Here is a 17,615-nt window from a genome sequence, read left to right on the forward strand (position 1 = left end):
TTTGATTTCTCTTGGGTTCTCAGGGGCCCCGTGATAGGCACCTGCTAGGGATCAAAGTGATGAATACGAGGCAAACTGGGAGCCTGGGGCCCTTACGGGGAGATCCTTAGCTCGCAGAGCTTTATTAGAATAAAGGCCAAGAACGGGTGGAAAGAAGGGCCCCGACGGGGAGAATGTAAGCGAAGGCCAGAGGTGCAGCTGGTCTGGGGGAACCAGCTGTTTCCTGTGGCCAGTGTTGGGGCTCAGGGGACAAGACACGGTGCTAGACCATGAGCGTCTGTGTCTCCTGCCGGGGAACTGGACAGACTTCTGTCTGCAAAGGCCAGCAGAGAGCGTTCAAACAGGAAGCTGAGACACATATGTTACAAAGATAAATGATTCACCACATCAACAGAAAAAGGTGAAAAATACCTATTTATCTCACTAGATGTTAAAAAGTCCTTGAAAAAATTGAGCAACTATTTCAGATTTTTTTTTTTAAACTAGGGTTATAGGAAATATTTCATCACATGGGTTCCACCCGTCCTCATGCTGGAAGGCACAGGCTGGGCACATCTGCAGGCTGCGGTCCCAGCCCTGGGGTAGGGGTACAGCGGGTGAAACAACACGGGCACAGCATGGTTTGTGGGGTTTTTACCTCAACTGAAAATCAGTACCCTGTGAGGCCCACCCACTCAGAAAGGAGGCCACCCCCATGCTCAGTGCCCCCACCATAAAGACACTCCTTATCCACCGCACACTAGAGCTCTTCTATGCTAAAATTCAAATTTTTCTTTTTGTTCTTTACTCAGGACATATGCACGACTGGCCATTTCTTTCCATGTCATCTGAAACCATCTCATTTCTGAATTAAATAATTCTATTTGACTTCATTGGTCCTTGACAATTTTCATTTAACAGGCTGGGTTCTCACCATACTTCCTCTGAGCCCGCCAAACATCCCAGGCAGCAGTGCCATGCGGTCTGGCCCCAACCCTGAGCAGCACAGCCCAGACACCGCGGAGCAGGCCACTCTCTGCCGGCCCTGGGGCAATGGGAGCAGGAACTGCCCCACCATGATACCCGCCATGACACCTGCTGCCCAGCCACCACCTCCAGAGCCAGGCCACTCTGCGGGGCCACGTCCCTGCGCCGAGGCACCACATTCAAGCGAGGAGCTGCAGGCTTCGCACATCCTTCAGGACGAGCCTATTGGCTGGAAAGCCAGCCTTGTATGTAGGTTTACACATTCACTGCCCACATTCTCCCTTACCATTACTTTGTTTAAATAACATGTATCGTGCATTCCTCACCAATAAGACAAAATCAAAGATAAAACACGGTGGGGAAGTAGAGAAGAAAGAAGTCTACGCTTTGCAGGATTAAAGTGTGATCAATAGCTTATCTTTCCCAGAATGATTTTCTCTTAAACATGAATACGGAAAAATGAATGAGATAATCAGGTATTTCTGGACATATGACATTTAGTATTTTCTAACAAGAAAGAAAATCACCCCTGTTCAAAGTCATCACAAGTTGTCTACCTGCGGTGTGTGTGCGTGCATGTGTGTGTGGTGTGTATGTGCCTGTATGTGCACATGCACTTGTGTGTGTGCATGTGTGTATCTGTGTGTGTGGTGCATAGTGCACACATATTTAACACACTGGCTGTACTGTGTCACATAAAAAGAGAGATGATACACTCTCCAGAATAAACTAGTAATTTTGTCTATCAATCTCAAAAGAATTTCTTAAACTTTTAACTTTTTCAAACCATTAATATTTACATGTAAGCCACCCATATTATGAGATTTTTCAAAAAACATTTTTTGATCAACTTTGAAAGTTCTACTCCACATCAAAGAACAATTTTGTTCATCTAGAACTAAAACAAAATCCAACCAATCCCACCATGATAAGGTCTCACGGCTATACTTGACATAAGCGTGTGATGGCCTTTGCTCATGGTGTCACAGGAATACAGCACTAAGACACAGAAGAGTAAAGGTATTTTTAACAACACTGAGGCAAGTGGAAAAAAAGAATTTAGAATAAATTTTAGAGTAAGTGCGTTTATAAAGACCATCTATAAAGAGCAATAGAACATTTATAAATAAAACAAATAATTTATACCCCCCAAATATCATCAGATTCACAAATGGGAGAAACAGAATAATTTTTTAAAAAGTTCTTGTAAAAACAAGTCTTCGTTCCAAAAGAAAAACAGTTCAGCGTATCAGGAGAAGAGTCCATGGCTCTCTGATTGTTAGAAACTCCTACAAATAACCCCTAACCAAGACTGGGGTAAGAGCAGATGGCTATCTGCAGACGTCCGAAGGGGCCACCACGGTATTTAGCATCAGGTCACTGTTCCTGTCTGTTTTGAGAGTGACCAGTGAGCACCCGAGGTCACCGCTCCTCACTTGGCTCCCAATTCTTGCCGTGGGCACTGGGGTGGGCCCTAAATGTAGTCACCTCCTTGCCGGTTTTCAGTCAGTGGTACAATGTGCTCTAAGGCGGAGCTCTTCTTCTGGGGACCCTGGGGCCAGTGGTGTGCCCCAGGGCAGTCCCCACTGTACTGCCACCCATCAGGTGGGGTCAGGGCCGAATCTCAAGGCCATGCTGACCTTCAGATGGCCCTCCTACCTTGGCCAGTAACCTGTCCATGTCTGTCTCTCTTTCCTAAGCTGTTCACTCTGCAGGCCTGGTGTGGAGCACCCCAAAATCGCCCTTGGAACCAGCCGAAGACCAGCAGCAGCCCCCACAGACACTCGAGTGTAGTCGCCTTGGACTTTGAGGCAAAAGAATTTCAAGGTGGGCAGCAGTGTAAATACCATTTCTATTTGCCTTCCAGGTCCAAATATGGTTTTGAGATTGGAGAATTGTCATGAGAATTTTCATCGTTCTATTTGGTTGTGTTACAAAAAGAGAAAACCGAGGGTCAGGCCTCCCTAGTGAGTAAGGGCCAGGAAGGGCTGTGTAGGGAGAGATGGGAAGCGGGCTACAGGACCAGGCTCCCAGAAATCCCCGATGTGGAGAAATGCCAGAAACAAGGAAACATAAGGAGACCCCCGTGGTTGGTCTTAAATGTCAGAGATGAGATATTTTCATGATAGTTACAAACTGACCACTGAAAGTAACCAGAGGAGACGTGATCATGGTGTTATCAGTGATGACCTCAAGAAGACTTAAGCTCTCTAGTCAGTTTTCTATAAAAGTCTGGCCCTAAAAGCCCACAGTGGCAAACCATTCGGGACCCCGCTCACTCTAGAGAGCTTTTTTCTTTCCTTTCTGTTCTCACCTTCACTTAATAAACTTTCACTTCGCTTAACCCGTTAGTGTCCGCAAGATTCATCCTTCGACTCTGTGAGACAAGAACCCTGCACCCCACAACACTAGGAGGGTACAAAACTCCCACCATTGAAGCCTCCTGACATCCATCCAGCCCTGGAGTCTGCATCGGGGGGAGCTCAGGACCCTGGCACGGTATCAGCGGCAGACCCGCTTGTGGCACGCAGGACGAGTCAAACCCGCTGAGCTCTGAATTCTCCTGTTGCTCAGGAGCCTTCTCTGTCTCTAAACTTCGTATCCTTCATTAATTAAGATTACAACCTGCTGTTCCAATAGTTTGATGTTTCCTAGGTGAGCAAACCCCACCAGACTCCCGCACTTCAAAGTTTCCACTCCCATGTAAGCAGATGGGAGTTGAAATATTTTTCAATAAAAATCTTGCATACGGCGTCCTCGTAGTGCCATAGCAGGTATCTCTACGAGGGGGAAAGCCTATAATTATACAGCATATGAATTTTCTAAGAAATAGGAAAACACTGGGGGGGGGTTTCCTTAATTTAGAAATAAATTTAAATCCAAGGTAATAATTAGTTCTTTCCCAAACCCTCAGCCTTTAGATTGACAGTTGATGTACAGTCATGTAATAAACATTGCCTCTTTTTCTCTACCAGAGAGAAAAAAGCCAAGATACTGATAAAACTATTCACAGATGAGCAAATAATACCAAGTTAAGAGGTTTTTTGTTTTTTTTTTTTCAGTTTTGTGATTTTTCCAGAGAATAAGTCTGTGATGTTCAACTCAACACGGGCAATGCAGAAATGTGCACCAACAGAGCGCCATGTGATCACAGGAATCAAGCGTGTGCACAAGACATTGTCCTTAACATCTGACCTCCCTTGCTGTGTGCTTCCAACCTTCTCTGGGTAAGCCTGAGCTGATGTTCACGTGACCACGTCTCACGGCACCGAGCATTAACCAGGCACGCTAGGGCCACCATTACTGGAGGCACAATCATGTGACCCCAAACCCAGAGGCTCTGGCAGACTCAGCTTCTGCCCATGTGAGCTCTGCTCTTGCCGGGGTTCACAACCTCACACCAACGGGATGGCCTTGCAGTGCTGACTTGTTTTGCTGTGTTCATCTGAAATCAACTACAACTGACCTTTAGAACTAGATCGTTCTTCAAAAAGCAACAGCAAAGCCCTAAGCCAAGGGAATGGTTTTTTTTTTAAAGGAAAACTTTAAAGGCGAAGTTGGAGAATTCTCCATCCATTTGAAAACTACCTCCTATGTTCAACATGACAAGCATAGAGAGAGAGCTTTGCCAAGGTCTGTCTATTTTAAACGTAGGCTCTTTTTCTGTTTTTTGTTTTTTGGGTGGTTTTTTTTGAGATAGCAATTATATTAGCACACTAGAAGTCATCTACTCCAGTGCCATGGTTTCACCTCAAAGTTGTCAGGGTTTCTTGTTTTTGTTTTTGTTTTCTTTTTGGTTTGGGTCCTGGTTATATAATTTAAAGAAGGACTACAGGAAGAATATTCACATTCCTTTATAATAAACTCAACAGATGTGCATATTTTATGCCGATCTGCATCCCTTCTGTAAAATAAATTAATCCATTTTCAGAAGGTAAGATGAAGATTGAATTAAAAAGCAGCCTCAAACAGAGGAGAGGACCCATTTTTAACACTGATGATCACATTCCTTTGTCAGACCTGTTCAAGATAATCCACAGTTAGCTGCTTCCTTTAATACTTTGGTCCCCAAACTGCCAAGACAGAACATTACACCTGAGGATGTGTCTGCTGAATTTCTACACTGAATCTGTAGCCAATATGTGGAGGCTAGACACCCTGCAGGCTTCTCAGCGTGCTTGACGACACACCGTGGAGATAGTGTGTGCGTCTCATTTCTTTTTAAACCAACAGCCATGCCTTGAAGTGACCTGACAAATAATGCCGCTTCCACCCCCATCCCCCTGTCTGGCGGGTGTCTGCCCAGCCGCAGGGCGCAGGGACAGCTCACTACTGTCCAATAGGCAGGAGGACAGGAGTGTGTGACAGGCCCATGGACGGGAGCTGGGTGCTGGCTCTTTAAACATCATAAAATATATGTATAAGGGAGGAATTTTATGGACTACATTGGGCATGATTGTACAATTCTTTGTGTTGGAGGAAAAACCTCCTTTCCAGCCAGTAGCTCCAGGCCCCGTGCTCAGCCCCTTTTAGCCTATTTAAATGGAAGGCTACAGCCCCAGGGAAAAACAGTCCCAAATTCTCCATTGCTGCTGTGAACCAAAACCCTTAGGTATTATAGGAAAGGCAGACACCAGAGAAAACCTTGCTGGGTAGGAAAGTACAACCGGCTTACATAAAGCAGCACTGCTTTTGGCCTGCACTGCTAGGAGCTGCAGGAACCGAACCACCCACCCTGCCTCTTGGGGCAGACATAGCAGAAGTAGTGACACCACCTGCGTTTCTCAAGGCAGGGCTGTCGGGTCCTTCCAAGTGTGTTCACTGTATGGGCCTGATGCCCACTTCCCAGGGACAGGGGCCCATGCCCAGAGGGCCACTGGCCGGACACATGTGGCCAGGGGAGTGAAGGCAAGGAGAAAGCAGGCCAGAGTGAGGTCACCCATGGCAAAGCTTCTCCCCACGGGTGCGCAGCGGGCGCGTTGGCAGAACCCTGTCCCCATGGCCCCGCGAGCTGGCCAAGAAGGAGCGCGCGCCTCCCGGCCTCCGCGGCGACCCACCCTGAGGCCCGCGCCTGCACCCACCTTGACGACGTAGGTGACTCCGGCCCCCAGCACCTGGTCGCTGGCGTGCGGGGCGCGCGGCGGCGGCTGGTCGCCGGGCCGGCCCTTCCTGGCGGCGCGCATGGCCGGGGCGACGGGGCCGGGGGGCGCGCTGCCGTCCGGGGCGGCCAGGCTGGGCGCGCTGCAGCTGCCCGAGAGCCGCGCGCCCGCCCGTGCCCTGGCCGCCGAGCGCCCGCGGAGGCCCGAGCTGGAGAGTTTCAGGTGGGACACCTTGTGGAGCAGGTGGCCCAGGCTGCCCGGCCCATCGTCGGGCGCCCTGCGCAGCGCGTCTCCGGACACCAGGTAGGGTGCCGCCGCCGGGGCCGCGCGCGCCGCCGAGACCTTGCCGCCGCCGCTCACCGACAGGTTGTGCAGAAGGTCGTCGACCGATGTCACCGAGTCATTCCTGAAGCGGTTGTACTTGGTGCGTGGAAGCATGCCCCTCCGTGGGCTGGCCGCATCCGCCCGAGCGCTGCAGGGGCGAGCGCGGCCCGGCGGGACGCGGCGGCCGGGACAGCGGGGGACAGCGGCGCCGCCTCCCCGCTAGCGGCCCGCGCCGCCGCGGCCGCGCAGCCCCGGCCCCGCGCTTGGCTGCGGAGGGCGGCACGCTCGCGCCGCTCCAGGCATCGCTTCCGAAGGGGAGCGCCCAGCGGCTTGGGCTGCGCACAGCGAGAGCGTGACTCACTCCAGAGGAGACCCTTCTCAACAAAGGCCCGGGGAGCACAGCAAATCACTTCCTGTAGCGCGCACACACACACACGAAAGAAAGAAAGAAAAAGAAAGAAAGAAAAAAGAAAAAAAATACGTACACCCACTGACAGCACACTAGAGCCAATCAATTCTCAAATTGCCTTTTCTACCTTCCCAGAGATTTCCTTCCAACCTTTGGCTGCTCGCCTCCCCATCCCCCCGACTCAGCATCTGTGCCAGAGGTCAGTCCAGTCCCTTCGGACGGTCAGATGAACTTTCTGAAACCCCTCCTTCTGTGCTAGGGCTTCCTGTCCCCCGCTCAGCCCTCCGTGGGAACCCCTAAGTGTCTGACAGCCATGCGTTAAAATGTGACGAAGGCTTTTTAAGAATAAGATCTTCAGCGGCTCCTCGTGAATTCTGATTTGGAAAGCAGCAGAAATTGGTAAATAGCCAAAAAAAGGAAAAAAAGAAGAAAAAAGAAAAGAAAGAACAGAAAAGAAAAGAATATTTACTCCCAGATAAACATAAAATACTAATTTTCTGGGTTTTTCTTTTTTCTTTTCAAGTCAACAGAGCAGCCATGACAAGTGTCTTTGTGGCAATGCAGTTCCTCCAAAAAAAAAGAAAGAAAGAAGAAAGAAAGAAAGAAAGAAAGAAAGAAAGAAAGAAAGAAAGAAAGAAAGAAAGAGAAAGAAAGAAAGAAAGAAAGAAAGAAAGAAAGAAAGAAAGAAAGAAAAAGAAAGAGAAAGAAAAGAGCTGCACAAAGCCAGTGAGGATGTGTTCCCTGCTACGGACAACAGCCTTTCTCAGTTGAGGTTAGGTTGAAAACCTACTTCCAAAAAAGAAGAGGACTTCTCTGAGGAATGGCAGCCGGCTCCAGGAATCCATTCCAAAAAGGGGGCTGGGCTTGAAGCTTTATCCCAAATGAATGTGCTCAAGGTCTGGAAAAATGCCTACCAAATGCTACAAATACATTTCAATGTCCCTTCTGTTGCTGCTTTGCAACCCTGCATTAAGGAAGAAAAAAAATGCAGCTGCTCTGGTTACACAGCAAATCCGTCTCAGGAGTCAGACTCGGCTGCAAGGGACAGGCGCAGGCCTCCTTCCTCTCAGCGAGGAGAATGGGGCGTTGGCGTCCCCCAGAAGGTCGGTGGAGGCTCAAACCCGCTGAGCCCTGGCACCGCGGGCTCTGCCGGTCTGGGCCGGGCATGGAGATAACCCACCTGACACAGAGAAACCTCCCTGTGCAAATTGCCAGGCAATTCTGTGCAAGCAAATTAATTTACCTCTAGCACCCTGCCTTCTCACACCCACGACTAGGCATGTGCCACAGGAAGCACCAAGCCCCGCAGAGCTTTATGGACCAGGTGCCCGGAGGGCGGCTCCTGGCCCGCAGGTGAGGCCGGCCGCTGGGATGCGGGAGCGCAGGGCCGAGGCAGCTCCCTTCCCTGGGCGCAGGCACTCATTCTCGCCCTTCCCCTTGCTCGCTTAGCAACAGCAAGTGCACACCCCATCGACGATGGTGATGGTGAGCGGAACCCCCCCTAAATCTGAAGCAAAAACGCCCTATCATTCCCAAACCCCGCTCTTCATTAGAAGCAGACAAAAACAGCAAAATGTGAATGAGAGGCTGTTTGTGTGAATGGAAGGGCTAGCAGCGAGCCAGCGATTCTGTGAATGAAGCCGGGCCCTGCAAGCCAGTGCCAGGCAATCCCCTGGCTCCAGCGGCCTCAGCCAATGAGCAGCCGCCCCGATGACTCATTGAAGAACGCTTGCTCAATAGTGGAAGATTCCATTTCAATCAAAGGCGGGATCTTTATTCCAACGGCAGTGTGGGAAAAAAAAAAGCTAGCCTGATTACAAAATGCATGGAGGAAGGCACCACTGTCATGGAGAGCGGAAAAACGAGTTTTGCAAGAAAATTGAAGAACCGTTGGTCAGCTCCCAGTGTGAACAGGACAGCCTCTGTTGGAGGTGAGCTGTGCCCCAAAACTTTCATTCAGCGGTTCATTTACAAGCAAGAAGCAACCATGAATGTGCCATTCGGTTCAGCATTTATCATGAATGTACAGCAAACACACATTCAAACCCTAGGCATTTCGCCCTTGATTCTTTTTGTGAAAGGATCATCGAACATGCGTGCACGTTCTGAATCTCCAAGGAGGAAAAAAAAAAAACCCAAAGCTCCACGGTTAACCCTTTAGCCAACAGGGGATTTTTTATTCCTTTTATTATGATGAGCCAAGAGGAGGGAAATTGGCCATTTTAAAATATCATAGTAATATAAATGTACTGCATGTGAGAAGCTCTGTAATCAAAGAGGGTAATTAATATTCCAGGGACGCAATGGAACAGTAAGACCTCACTTTCCGGGAAGATGATGGGGGGGGGGGCATGGAGACAGAAGCTGTAAGCCCAGCAGCCCATGCCCTCCCTCCCAGGCCATGCCCGAGGCCCTCACCCAGGGCCAGTCCTGCCTAGTTGAGGCACTATCAGGCTGTAAAGGTGTAGAGATCGATGACCGATGAAATTTTCATAGTCTGGCAGCACAGAAGGAAAGCAAAGAAAGGAAACCACTATAAAATCAGCCTTCAGACTCAAGAATGCCTGGGGTCATCAACAGTAACTTTTCCAGAATGTTGTGGTTTCCAGAATACTGTGGTTTCTCTTTCTAAATCTATTAACTTAAAAGTGTATTGGTTTCCTATTGGTGTAATCCCAAGATCAGTGGTTTAAAATGACCTAACAGTGTTATCTGCCCATGCTGTAGGCAGAAGTCCAGCATGGATCACCTGGGGATAGAGTCCAGGGTGGACATCCAGAGCAGGTAAGGGAGAGAGGGAGGAACTGGGGAGCTGATCATCGGGGATGAGTAGGAGACAGATTAAGGAAGAGATATGGGTAAACAGACGCTTCCAGAGACGGGGTTGAGGGAGTCCAAAGGAGGTGATGTACCAGGGATTCCTTCCCTTTACGTTCCTATCTCACTAAGGGTTCTTACCATTCCCACTTTTGGGGCTGATGGAGGACAATGGAATCTCTGGAGCCAGTGGAATTCCAGCTGGAACTTGGAGGAGGGGCTGCCAGGGAGAGCTGATGGGAAGGCAGTGATGGGAGGGAACGGGGACGAAAAGCTCCCCTCTCTGTCTTCCACTCTCCCATCTCCTGTAGGTACCCTCTCTTGGCCAAACCCAGGCGAAGCCAGAGGCGCAGGAGCCTGGCAATGGCAAGCTGGGCAGGGCAAGAGGAGCTGAATCCAAGATAAATCCCTCTGTGGCTGTGGTAAGAAGCCGGAAGAGCTTTATGCCTGATTTGGATGTTACACCTGATTTTCTCTACAATATGAAAGTGAGGTTTGTATTTAAAAAGTAAGAAGGGCCCATTTCCCTAAGGAATTTGACTTGAAGGGGAGCAGAGGATTCCGCCAACCATGAGGAAGAGGATGGTGTTGCTGCAGGCAGTATGTGTCCCCCGTGACTCTGCACTGTCCCTCAGGGCAAGAGGACTGGTTTTCTCTGATAGTGTGCATCTGCTCCATAGGAGCTGGATGAGTGCAGACTCGTCCAAGGATGCAAGTGAGGGAGGGAGGGCAAGAGGAAGGCAGGCTAACAGGGTTGGGCAGGAGGCTGGAAGGAGGAAGGACAGAGATGGAAATGTCCACCAAAGGAGGAGCAAATGCAGGCCCAGTGGTCTTGGGCCTGGGAGGCAGCAGCCTGCATTCTTGGGGATGGAAACAGAAGGTCCCTGGTGGTGCCCCTGAGGCATAGTGGGGAGAGGAAGCAGCCACACCAGAGGGCAGGGGAGGGGGTGGGGCTCAGCTTCAGTAAAGCCAGAGGTTGGGGTCATCCTTTGAGGAGGCTGGAAACGGAAGGGAGTTTATTGCTGATGACAAGGTGGGAAAGGGTGGATAGCCCAACACTAGAGAAAGAGAGAATGAGTGCACATGATGCTCAGATGGGAAGAAACGCAAGCCACACCTAGAACTAGTAGAACTCTTGGGTGGCAGAGCTGGGGTAGGGTCCATGAGGCAGCAGATGTGCTCTCTGCAGGGACCCTCAGGTGCAGGCCCTGCACCTGCTGGGTGTAGGAATGTCTGTGGTAGGAGACTCTGGAACAGGTCACTCGAGGGTGGAAACCTGGTGCCCAAACACTTGAACCCAACAGTTCAGCACTATGGACAGTTCCCCCGAGCCTGGACCCAGGACCCAGGCTGTTGTCTGCGTGGTGGCGGGCTCCAGTGAAAGCTCTCAGGGCGTCAGCGCCTCTCCACATGTGCTGTCTCTTCACTTTTAAGACCCAAATGTTGTCCCTCCATCCAGGCTGCTCCAGCCACCCACACCCGTGTGAACAATGGGGTGAGAGCCACTCAGCCTGCATCCTCAGTGGCCACCACTCCGATGGTCCTTCCCAGCAGGCCTTCGACCGAAAGCCCTTTATGTAAGTCCGTCCAATCCTGATGACACTATCCTGTAGATCCTACTACTGCCCCATATGACAGGTGAGGACCCTGAAGCCGGGAGAGGTTGAGTTGACTTTACAGGGTGACCCAGCTAGCGGGAGGCCGAGCAGGGAGGCCAGTCTGACCCAACCACCCCACAAACACAATCCCACAACAAGGTAGGGGGATCCTCATTCCAGCCCTGCCACTGCTCAGTCCTCTCTGTGGAAGGAGCACAAGAACATAACTACCACCTCCATGCTCTGTTGCCATGGTGACCAGGCAGCAAATCACAAGTCCATGCAGGGCTAGCATGAGGTGTTTTTATTATTGCCGAGCTAAGAATGGCAGGTCACCATCTACTGCACACACAGCGAGGGGAAGAATCAAACTTCTCCTTTGGTGGGAAAGCCATGTAAGTGCTGGCCCAGGTGGGGAAGATGGACCAGGAAGAGGGAGGCTTCAGAGCATGCTGAAAACAGACCCAGCAAAAAGCAAACCAGTTTTCACTTCAAAGAAAGGTGTCTGGGGGGCGAGCTTCGGGGAAAGGGGAAGAGAGCACGCTGCCAGGACCGGCACTGGAAGGGATGGCTGGGATGCCACCGCAGGCTGGAGAGAGTTGCTTGATTAAAATATGTGAGAGGGGCGCCTGGGTAGTGCAGTCGTTAAGCGTCTGCCTTCGGCTCAGGGCATGATCCCGGAGTTCCGGATCTAGTCCCACATGGGGCTCCTCCACTGGGAGCCTGCTTCTTCCTCTCCCACTCCCCTGCTGTGTTCCCTGTCTCACTGGCTGTCTCTCTGTCACATAAATAAATAAAATCTTTAAAAAAATAAAATAAAATAAAATAAAATAAAATAAAATAAAATAAAATAAGTGAGAGCCTTACTTCACTTGTAGAATAAATTGTAGCTTTTCCTGAAGAATTAATTCCTTCAGAAAAATTTCAGTGGATTCTGTATTCCCATCAATTCCTTGACCATATGCATGTGAAGTTTTACATGGAAGTCATTTCGTGCTCATGTTTCCTCAAAATAATGTATTTTTATTTTTATTTTTTTTTTAAAGATTTTATTTATTTATTCAACAGAGATAGAGACAGCCAGCGAGAGAGGGAACACAAGCAGGGGGAGTGGGAGAGGAAGAAGCAGGCTCATAGCAGAGGAGCCTGATGTGGGGCTCGGTCCCATAACGCCGGGATCACGCCCTAGGCCGAAGGCAGACGCTTAACCGCTGTGCCACCCAGGCGCCCCATATTTTTATTTTTTTAAAGATTATTTTTATTCATTTATTTAAGAGAGAGAGAGATAGCAAAAGTGGGGTTAGGTGCAGAGGGAGAGGGAGAGGCAGACTCCCTGCTGAGCAGGGAGCCTGACGCGGAACTCGATCCCAGGACCCTGAGATCATGGCCTGAGCCAAAGGCAGATGAGCCACCCAGGCGCCCAAAAGAATGTATTTTTTAGAGACATCTCATTTTATTGTATGATCTCCACAAATGTGTTTCATGGCTGAATAATGTTCCATGGAGTTGAGAAGATGTAATTCCCTCAGGCTCCCCCATCCATGGACTCTGGTTGTTTCTAGTTTACGAATGTTGTGAACAGTGCCACGATGGGAGCCTTTGGGCCTCCAGCTCCTTTTGTCTCCCTGAATTATTTCCCAATAGAAATCACAAGGGAATCCAGACTTCCGAGCTCTTGACTGGTACTGCCAAGTGGCTTCCTGGGGATCCCCGATGGGTTTTCACTGCCAGCCACGGTCAGTAGGAGCACACCAGGTTCACAGCAGCTTCACCAGCATTGGGTTTTGATACTTTGCAAATGGCTCTTTGAGGATCTGGGTCTAGAGTGGTGGAGAGCGTGCCAGACTTTTGCTTTCAGTCTTACTGGTTGGGTCCACACCAAAAGTGGTGAGATTTGCCCAGACCTTGATGGGGGTGGTCTGCCTGTGGACCCAAGCCTGAGCAGAACTTGGCCCATGCCTCTCCCTCAGAGGATCCACTTGGAACCTCAGACTCCTCCTTCAGGGCTCACATGCTCGTTTTGGCTATTTTTAACTTAGATTTTTTTCTGCCAGACTTTGTGTGGGTCTCACTCTACTAGTCAAATGTTTACCATCTTAACCATTTTAAAAAATATTTTAGCATATATAAAATTATGTATGATATTAGTTACATTATGTTATGTAATTATTTACATATTATCTACTATATTATGCACTGTGATTTACACATAGTTATATATACTATTATACTTATATAACCTTTATTGGTATAATATTGATATATATTAATTATAAGTACTGTTTCTTTCATATGGATATGTGTTGATTTATACATAGATATGTAGCCTACATTTGTATAATGTTTATATATGTTAATTATATGTATTATTGCTCTTTCACATGGATGCATTATGTCTTGTGATTTGTACATAATTAGATATACTGACAACTCATACAACCTGGTTGTATTAGTGCAGTATTCATGCATATGAATTCTATGTATTTTCCTTCATGTGCAGACTCAGTGACAACAGAGGGACATAGATATGAAGACAGCTAGAACCCCAAAATGGACTCCATTGTCTCAAGGCTGAGAAGCAAAGCCACCAGCGGCCCCACCAGTCCTTCCAGGGGTCTCAGACTCAAGGATCCTATGGCGGACTTGTCACCACGCAGACGGCTGCTGTCACCACCCGGAGTTTCTGCTCCAAAGAGTGAGGAGTGGCCCCCGGGGGACATCAGTGCTGCCCTGTCAGGACAGCGCTGCATCACGGGAAGGGACCGACGAGGGAGTGCAGGCCCCTGGGAACATCTAGTTGGGTTCCAGCACAACAGATGCGCCACGGAGATGTCATGGAGGCGGCCAGGTGGGTGTGAGTCTGGACGGTATGGAAAGGTTTGGGAAGAATGAATGAATGTGAGTCAGGACGGTTCGATGTCATTAAAGCCATGACACTGAAGCGGTCAACAAGGGGATGAGATGCTAAGGAAGGAAAGTGGGTGTTCTGTGGGGTGTGTGGTGGCTGCTGGCTCTACGGTGACCAGACAGAGCTGTGTGAGGCAGTGCCATGGAGGGGCAGCCGTCCTCCATGGAGCGCGGCCTTGGGCTGCTCCTTGGGCAGCTGGGTGAGAGGGTGCTGGAGCCGTCACCCAGTGACCTGTGTCTACAACTCACTTTGCACAGCCTCCAGTGAGAGACGGGTGTGTCTGCCTGTCATGGGCTTATAGACGGGTCTTTTATTTATGCTCAGACTCATTCAGTCCCTTAGAAGTCGTTTTTATGTAAGACATGAAAGGCAGCTTGCGAAAACCCTGGCTGCACGGATCGCGGAGAAATGCCAACTCATTGGCAAGCTTAGTGCAGCCAAGAAGGAGCACGCGGTGGCTGAGATGTCTCTAGGGAATGCCCGACTAGGGAAAGGGCCACTCAACAGACCCAGCCTTGCAGACGCTTGCGGAAAGGTGGTGAAGGCCAACTCGATGCTGGAGGAACTAACTTCTGTGGTTCAAGAACTGAACGAAGAGAGAGCCCAACACCACGGCTGGTGTTGTGGAGATGGTGACAGCAAAGCTGCTGGAAGAGGTCCTGAGAACCGCCACACCCCAAGGAGCTTTTCCCAACCTGCCTGGAGGCCAGGAGCCAAGCCCTGCTGCTGCCTTCCCCCGGAGCACTGCTGTTCCGTCCCCTCCACTCGGGCTCCCAGCTGCCCGGCTGCCTTGGCGACCCCACACCCACCTGACCATCACTGAGGCCAGTGGGTGCAGGGGAGCCCCTCCCTGCACTGGCGTTCCTCGAGCTCCACATGTTGGGCTCGGCAGTGAGCTCCTTCGTGGATCACTTCTCCAAATCTAAAGAATATTAGACTTCCCAGGACACACCAAGAAATGGGAGACTTTGTTTATATTCACAGAATGTTTGGATTCTCTCCTATTAGCAGTGAGAGAAATGTACTTAAGAGACTAATCGTTTACTGAATTTGAGTCATTAAAACACATTTCTCAAAGCAGTTTTGGTAAATATTATTTATATATTAATCTTACAAGTGAACCATTTACATTTTGTTCTCTGTATAAATATTGCATTATAATTTGAAAATATACACAGTTTATCGATAAAGACGTTTAGCTGGCAATAACGATGTTTTCTTTAGAGTGGAATTCCCAACAGTCATGAGCCACTAGTCAAAGCAACTTTTTGCCTGAGTGTGTATCATTGAAAAAGAAAATATAATTGATCTCTTTGGAGATGGAGTTAAGTGGTACGCTCAGAAAGAAATTTTTATCATTTAATATTTATACTCTAATACAACAATAGCTAATTTTTTAAAATAAATTTGAGACATTACAGAGAGATTGTTTGCTTTTCCTGCAAGAATGTCTCAGTAAGGTTCTCTGGCCTAGAAGAAAACCAGGTGGACAATTTTGGGAAACCTGCACACTGCTGCCTCTCTGCCCTCTCTCCCTCACCAGCTGATACTCCCTTGGAAAGCCAGGGCAGAAACTTTTCCAATACAATTAAGCCTGAGCCCTACAGTTAGTCTCATCATTATCATCAAGATCTTAGGGTAAAGATCTGAGCCACCATAGAGTCTAAGAAGCCCCAACAACTTTTCCTTGTGCAAGATTGTCCTGGAATCTGGGTCCTCGCAGACCCTGGGGCTGGGGGTCAGGGGTGGAGCCTGGAAGCCTGACAAGAACCGGGACAGAGATGCTGGGGGCAGGGGCTGAACATGTGCCTGCTACTGGTCATGGGTCAGGGACGGGAGGCCACCTCCCTTCCAGGCCCAAGACCTCAGGGTGGGAGCCAACAGCAGGGCCCAGGGAGTAGGGATCAGCAGAGGGGAGGTCACAACTCTGCAACCCCCACGTCAAGAGTGGAGCGTTTCTGGCAAGGACAGGACTCTGTTCCAGGCTCAAGGGCAGGGGGGCACTTCTCTCAGAGCTCTCCATCTCCGTACCAGGCCAGGAGCTGGTGGGGAGCAAGAGAAGGGGGGCTGCTCAATTTCATCATGGAAACGGTCCATCCACGAGGCAGGGGCAAGCCACAAGCCCCTCTCAGGCCTTGAGGAGAGATGTGCCTGAAGGAGAGCTCAGCGGGAGGCCCATGGGAGGGGAAAGGAAAGGCAGGCTATTGGGGGGTGGGTACTTGTAACATGAAGTGAGATCGAAACAAACAGGAAAAACAACTTGGAGGAGCAGACTCTGCAGAGAGAAGAAAACATTACCCAAAAAAACTATTACAAGTTCCCTCCAAGGGATAAGGTTTGCATCCGTGAAACAAGACAAGATACCAAGACAGGAAGGAGGGACGGCGTGGAGGGGACCCTCATTGCTGCTGAAGTGTAGGAAGTCGGAAGGGTGGGGGGCTGCTGTGTCTCCCAACGTGCCTTCCAGAGCTTCTGCCCACTGGTTTGTAGATCGAGTGTCATAATCACAAAAAGTGTATGCTCCCTGAAGCCTCTGATTTTGAGAGTTTTGTAACTTCATGGTCCTGCCAAGAGGACCTGGCTGCAAAACAGGCCTCCAGTGGTGGAAGCGAATGGCCCATGTGATGAAATTTCCTGTGACTGTCAGTCTGCATGGTGAATTCCCACCAGGGCCGGTGGCTGGTTTCAGGGCACTCAGTACCAAGCAGTTCTGCCAGTGACCGGCTTGGTTCATCGTGGGACCACTGCTGCGGCAGCCTGCATGGTGCCTGTCCGTCCTCAAGGCCCATCCATTGTCATTTGCTGAAGCAGGAGGGCACGCAGCACACTTGCGTAGAAATGTAATCAGGCACGAAGGCAAGCCGCTGCAGCCGAAGCTTGCTGGTCTCCTACGTGGTTACCGCAGGTTACGCGCCCACCCAGCAAGCCCCCTCCTCGGAATCCAACCCAGAGAAATGAAGCTATGCATTCACAGATGTTCACAGCATCATGATTCCTAACAGCCAAACAGTGGCTATCTACCAAAGGAAAGGATCTGCAATTTTAGCAAAAGAGAGAATTTTTGCCAGTTTTCAAAATGGGACGTACTGTACATTGAGTTTCCTCCGAAGAGTTTTGCCCGTGACATTAAGTTTTGCAGTGAAAGATCTCAGGGCACTTGTCAGCACCAAAGGAGAGTCCTGGGCAGTGACCCTGAGTCTCATCTAGAGGGGTGCTAGAGCCCACAAACACGGAACGACATTCACAAAGGTGTACAGTTGAGAGAAGTGTTCTCTCCAAAATTAGTGAACACTGGTGCCTAATACCAATCTACTATGACCTACTATACAGTCAATTTTAAGAATCTGTTTAAAAAACTAAATCATTTTTGTGGAAACATCTCAGAATTACTTCGAACTGCTTCTGTTTGTCTTTCTTCATGGATTTCATGAAACCAGCAAAGCGTCCAGTTTTAGAGAAGGTGGTGAGGCCTCCCCAACGGGCCGAGGGTACAT

General features: G+C 49.5%; 1 protein-coding gene across 1 annotated transcript in view; it reads right to left on the minus strand.

Moving 5' to 3' along the window:
- SHC3 (SHC adaptor protein 3) overlaps positions 1–6,573 on the minus strand; it is a 100,726-nt gene extending 94,153 nt beyond the window's left edge. Inside the window, exon 1 of the mRNA XM_026519187.4 lies at positions 6,048–6,573. Within this exon, the coding sequence (XP_026374972.2) occupies positions 6,048–6,503 (456 nt within the window). The 5' untranslated portion in view covers positions 6,504–6,573. The remainder of the gene's footprint in view (positions 1–6,047) is intronic.
- Between the last annotated feature and the right edge of the window lie 11,042 nt (positions 6,574–17,615).

Source organism: Ursus arctos, unplaced genomic scaffold, assembly GCF_023065955.2.
Source record: "Ursus arctos isolate Adak ecotype North America unplaced genomic scaffold, UrsArc2.0 scaffold_33, whole genome shotgun sequence".
In the NCBI taxonomy this organism is placed as follows: domain Eukaryota; kingdom Metazoa; phylum Chordata; class Mammalia; order Carnivora; family Ursidae; genus Ursus; species Ursus arctos.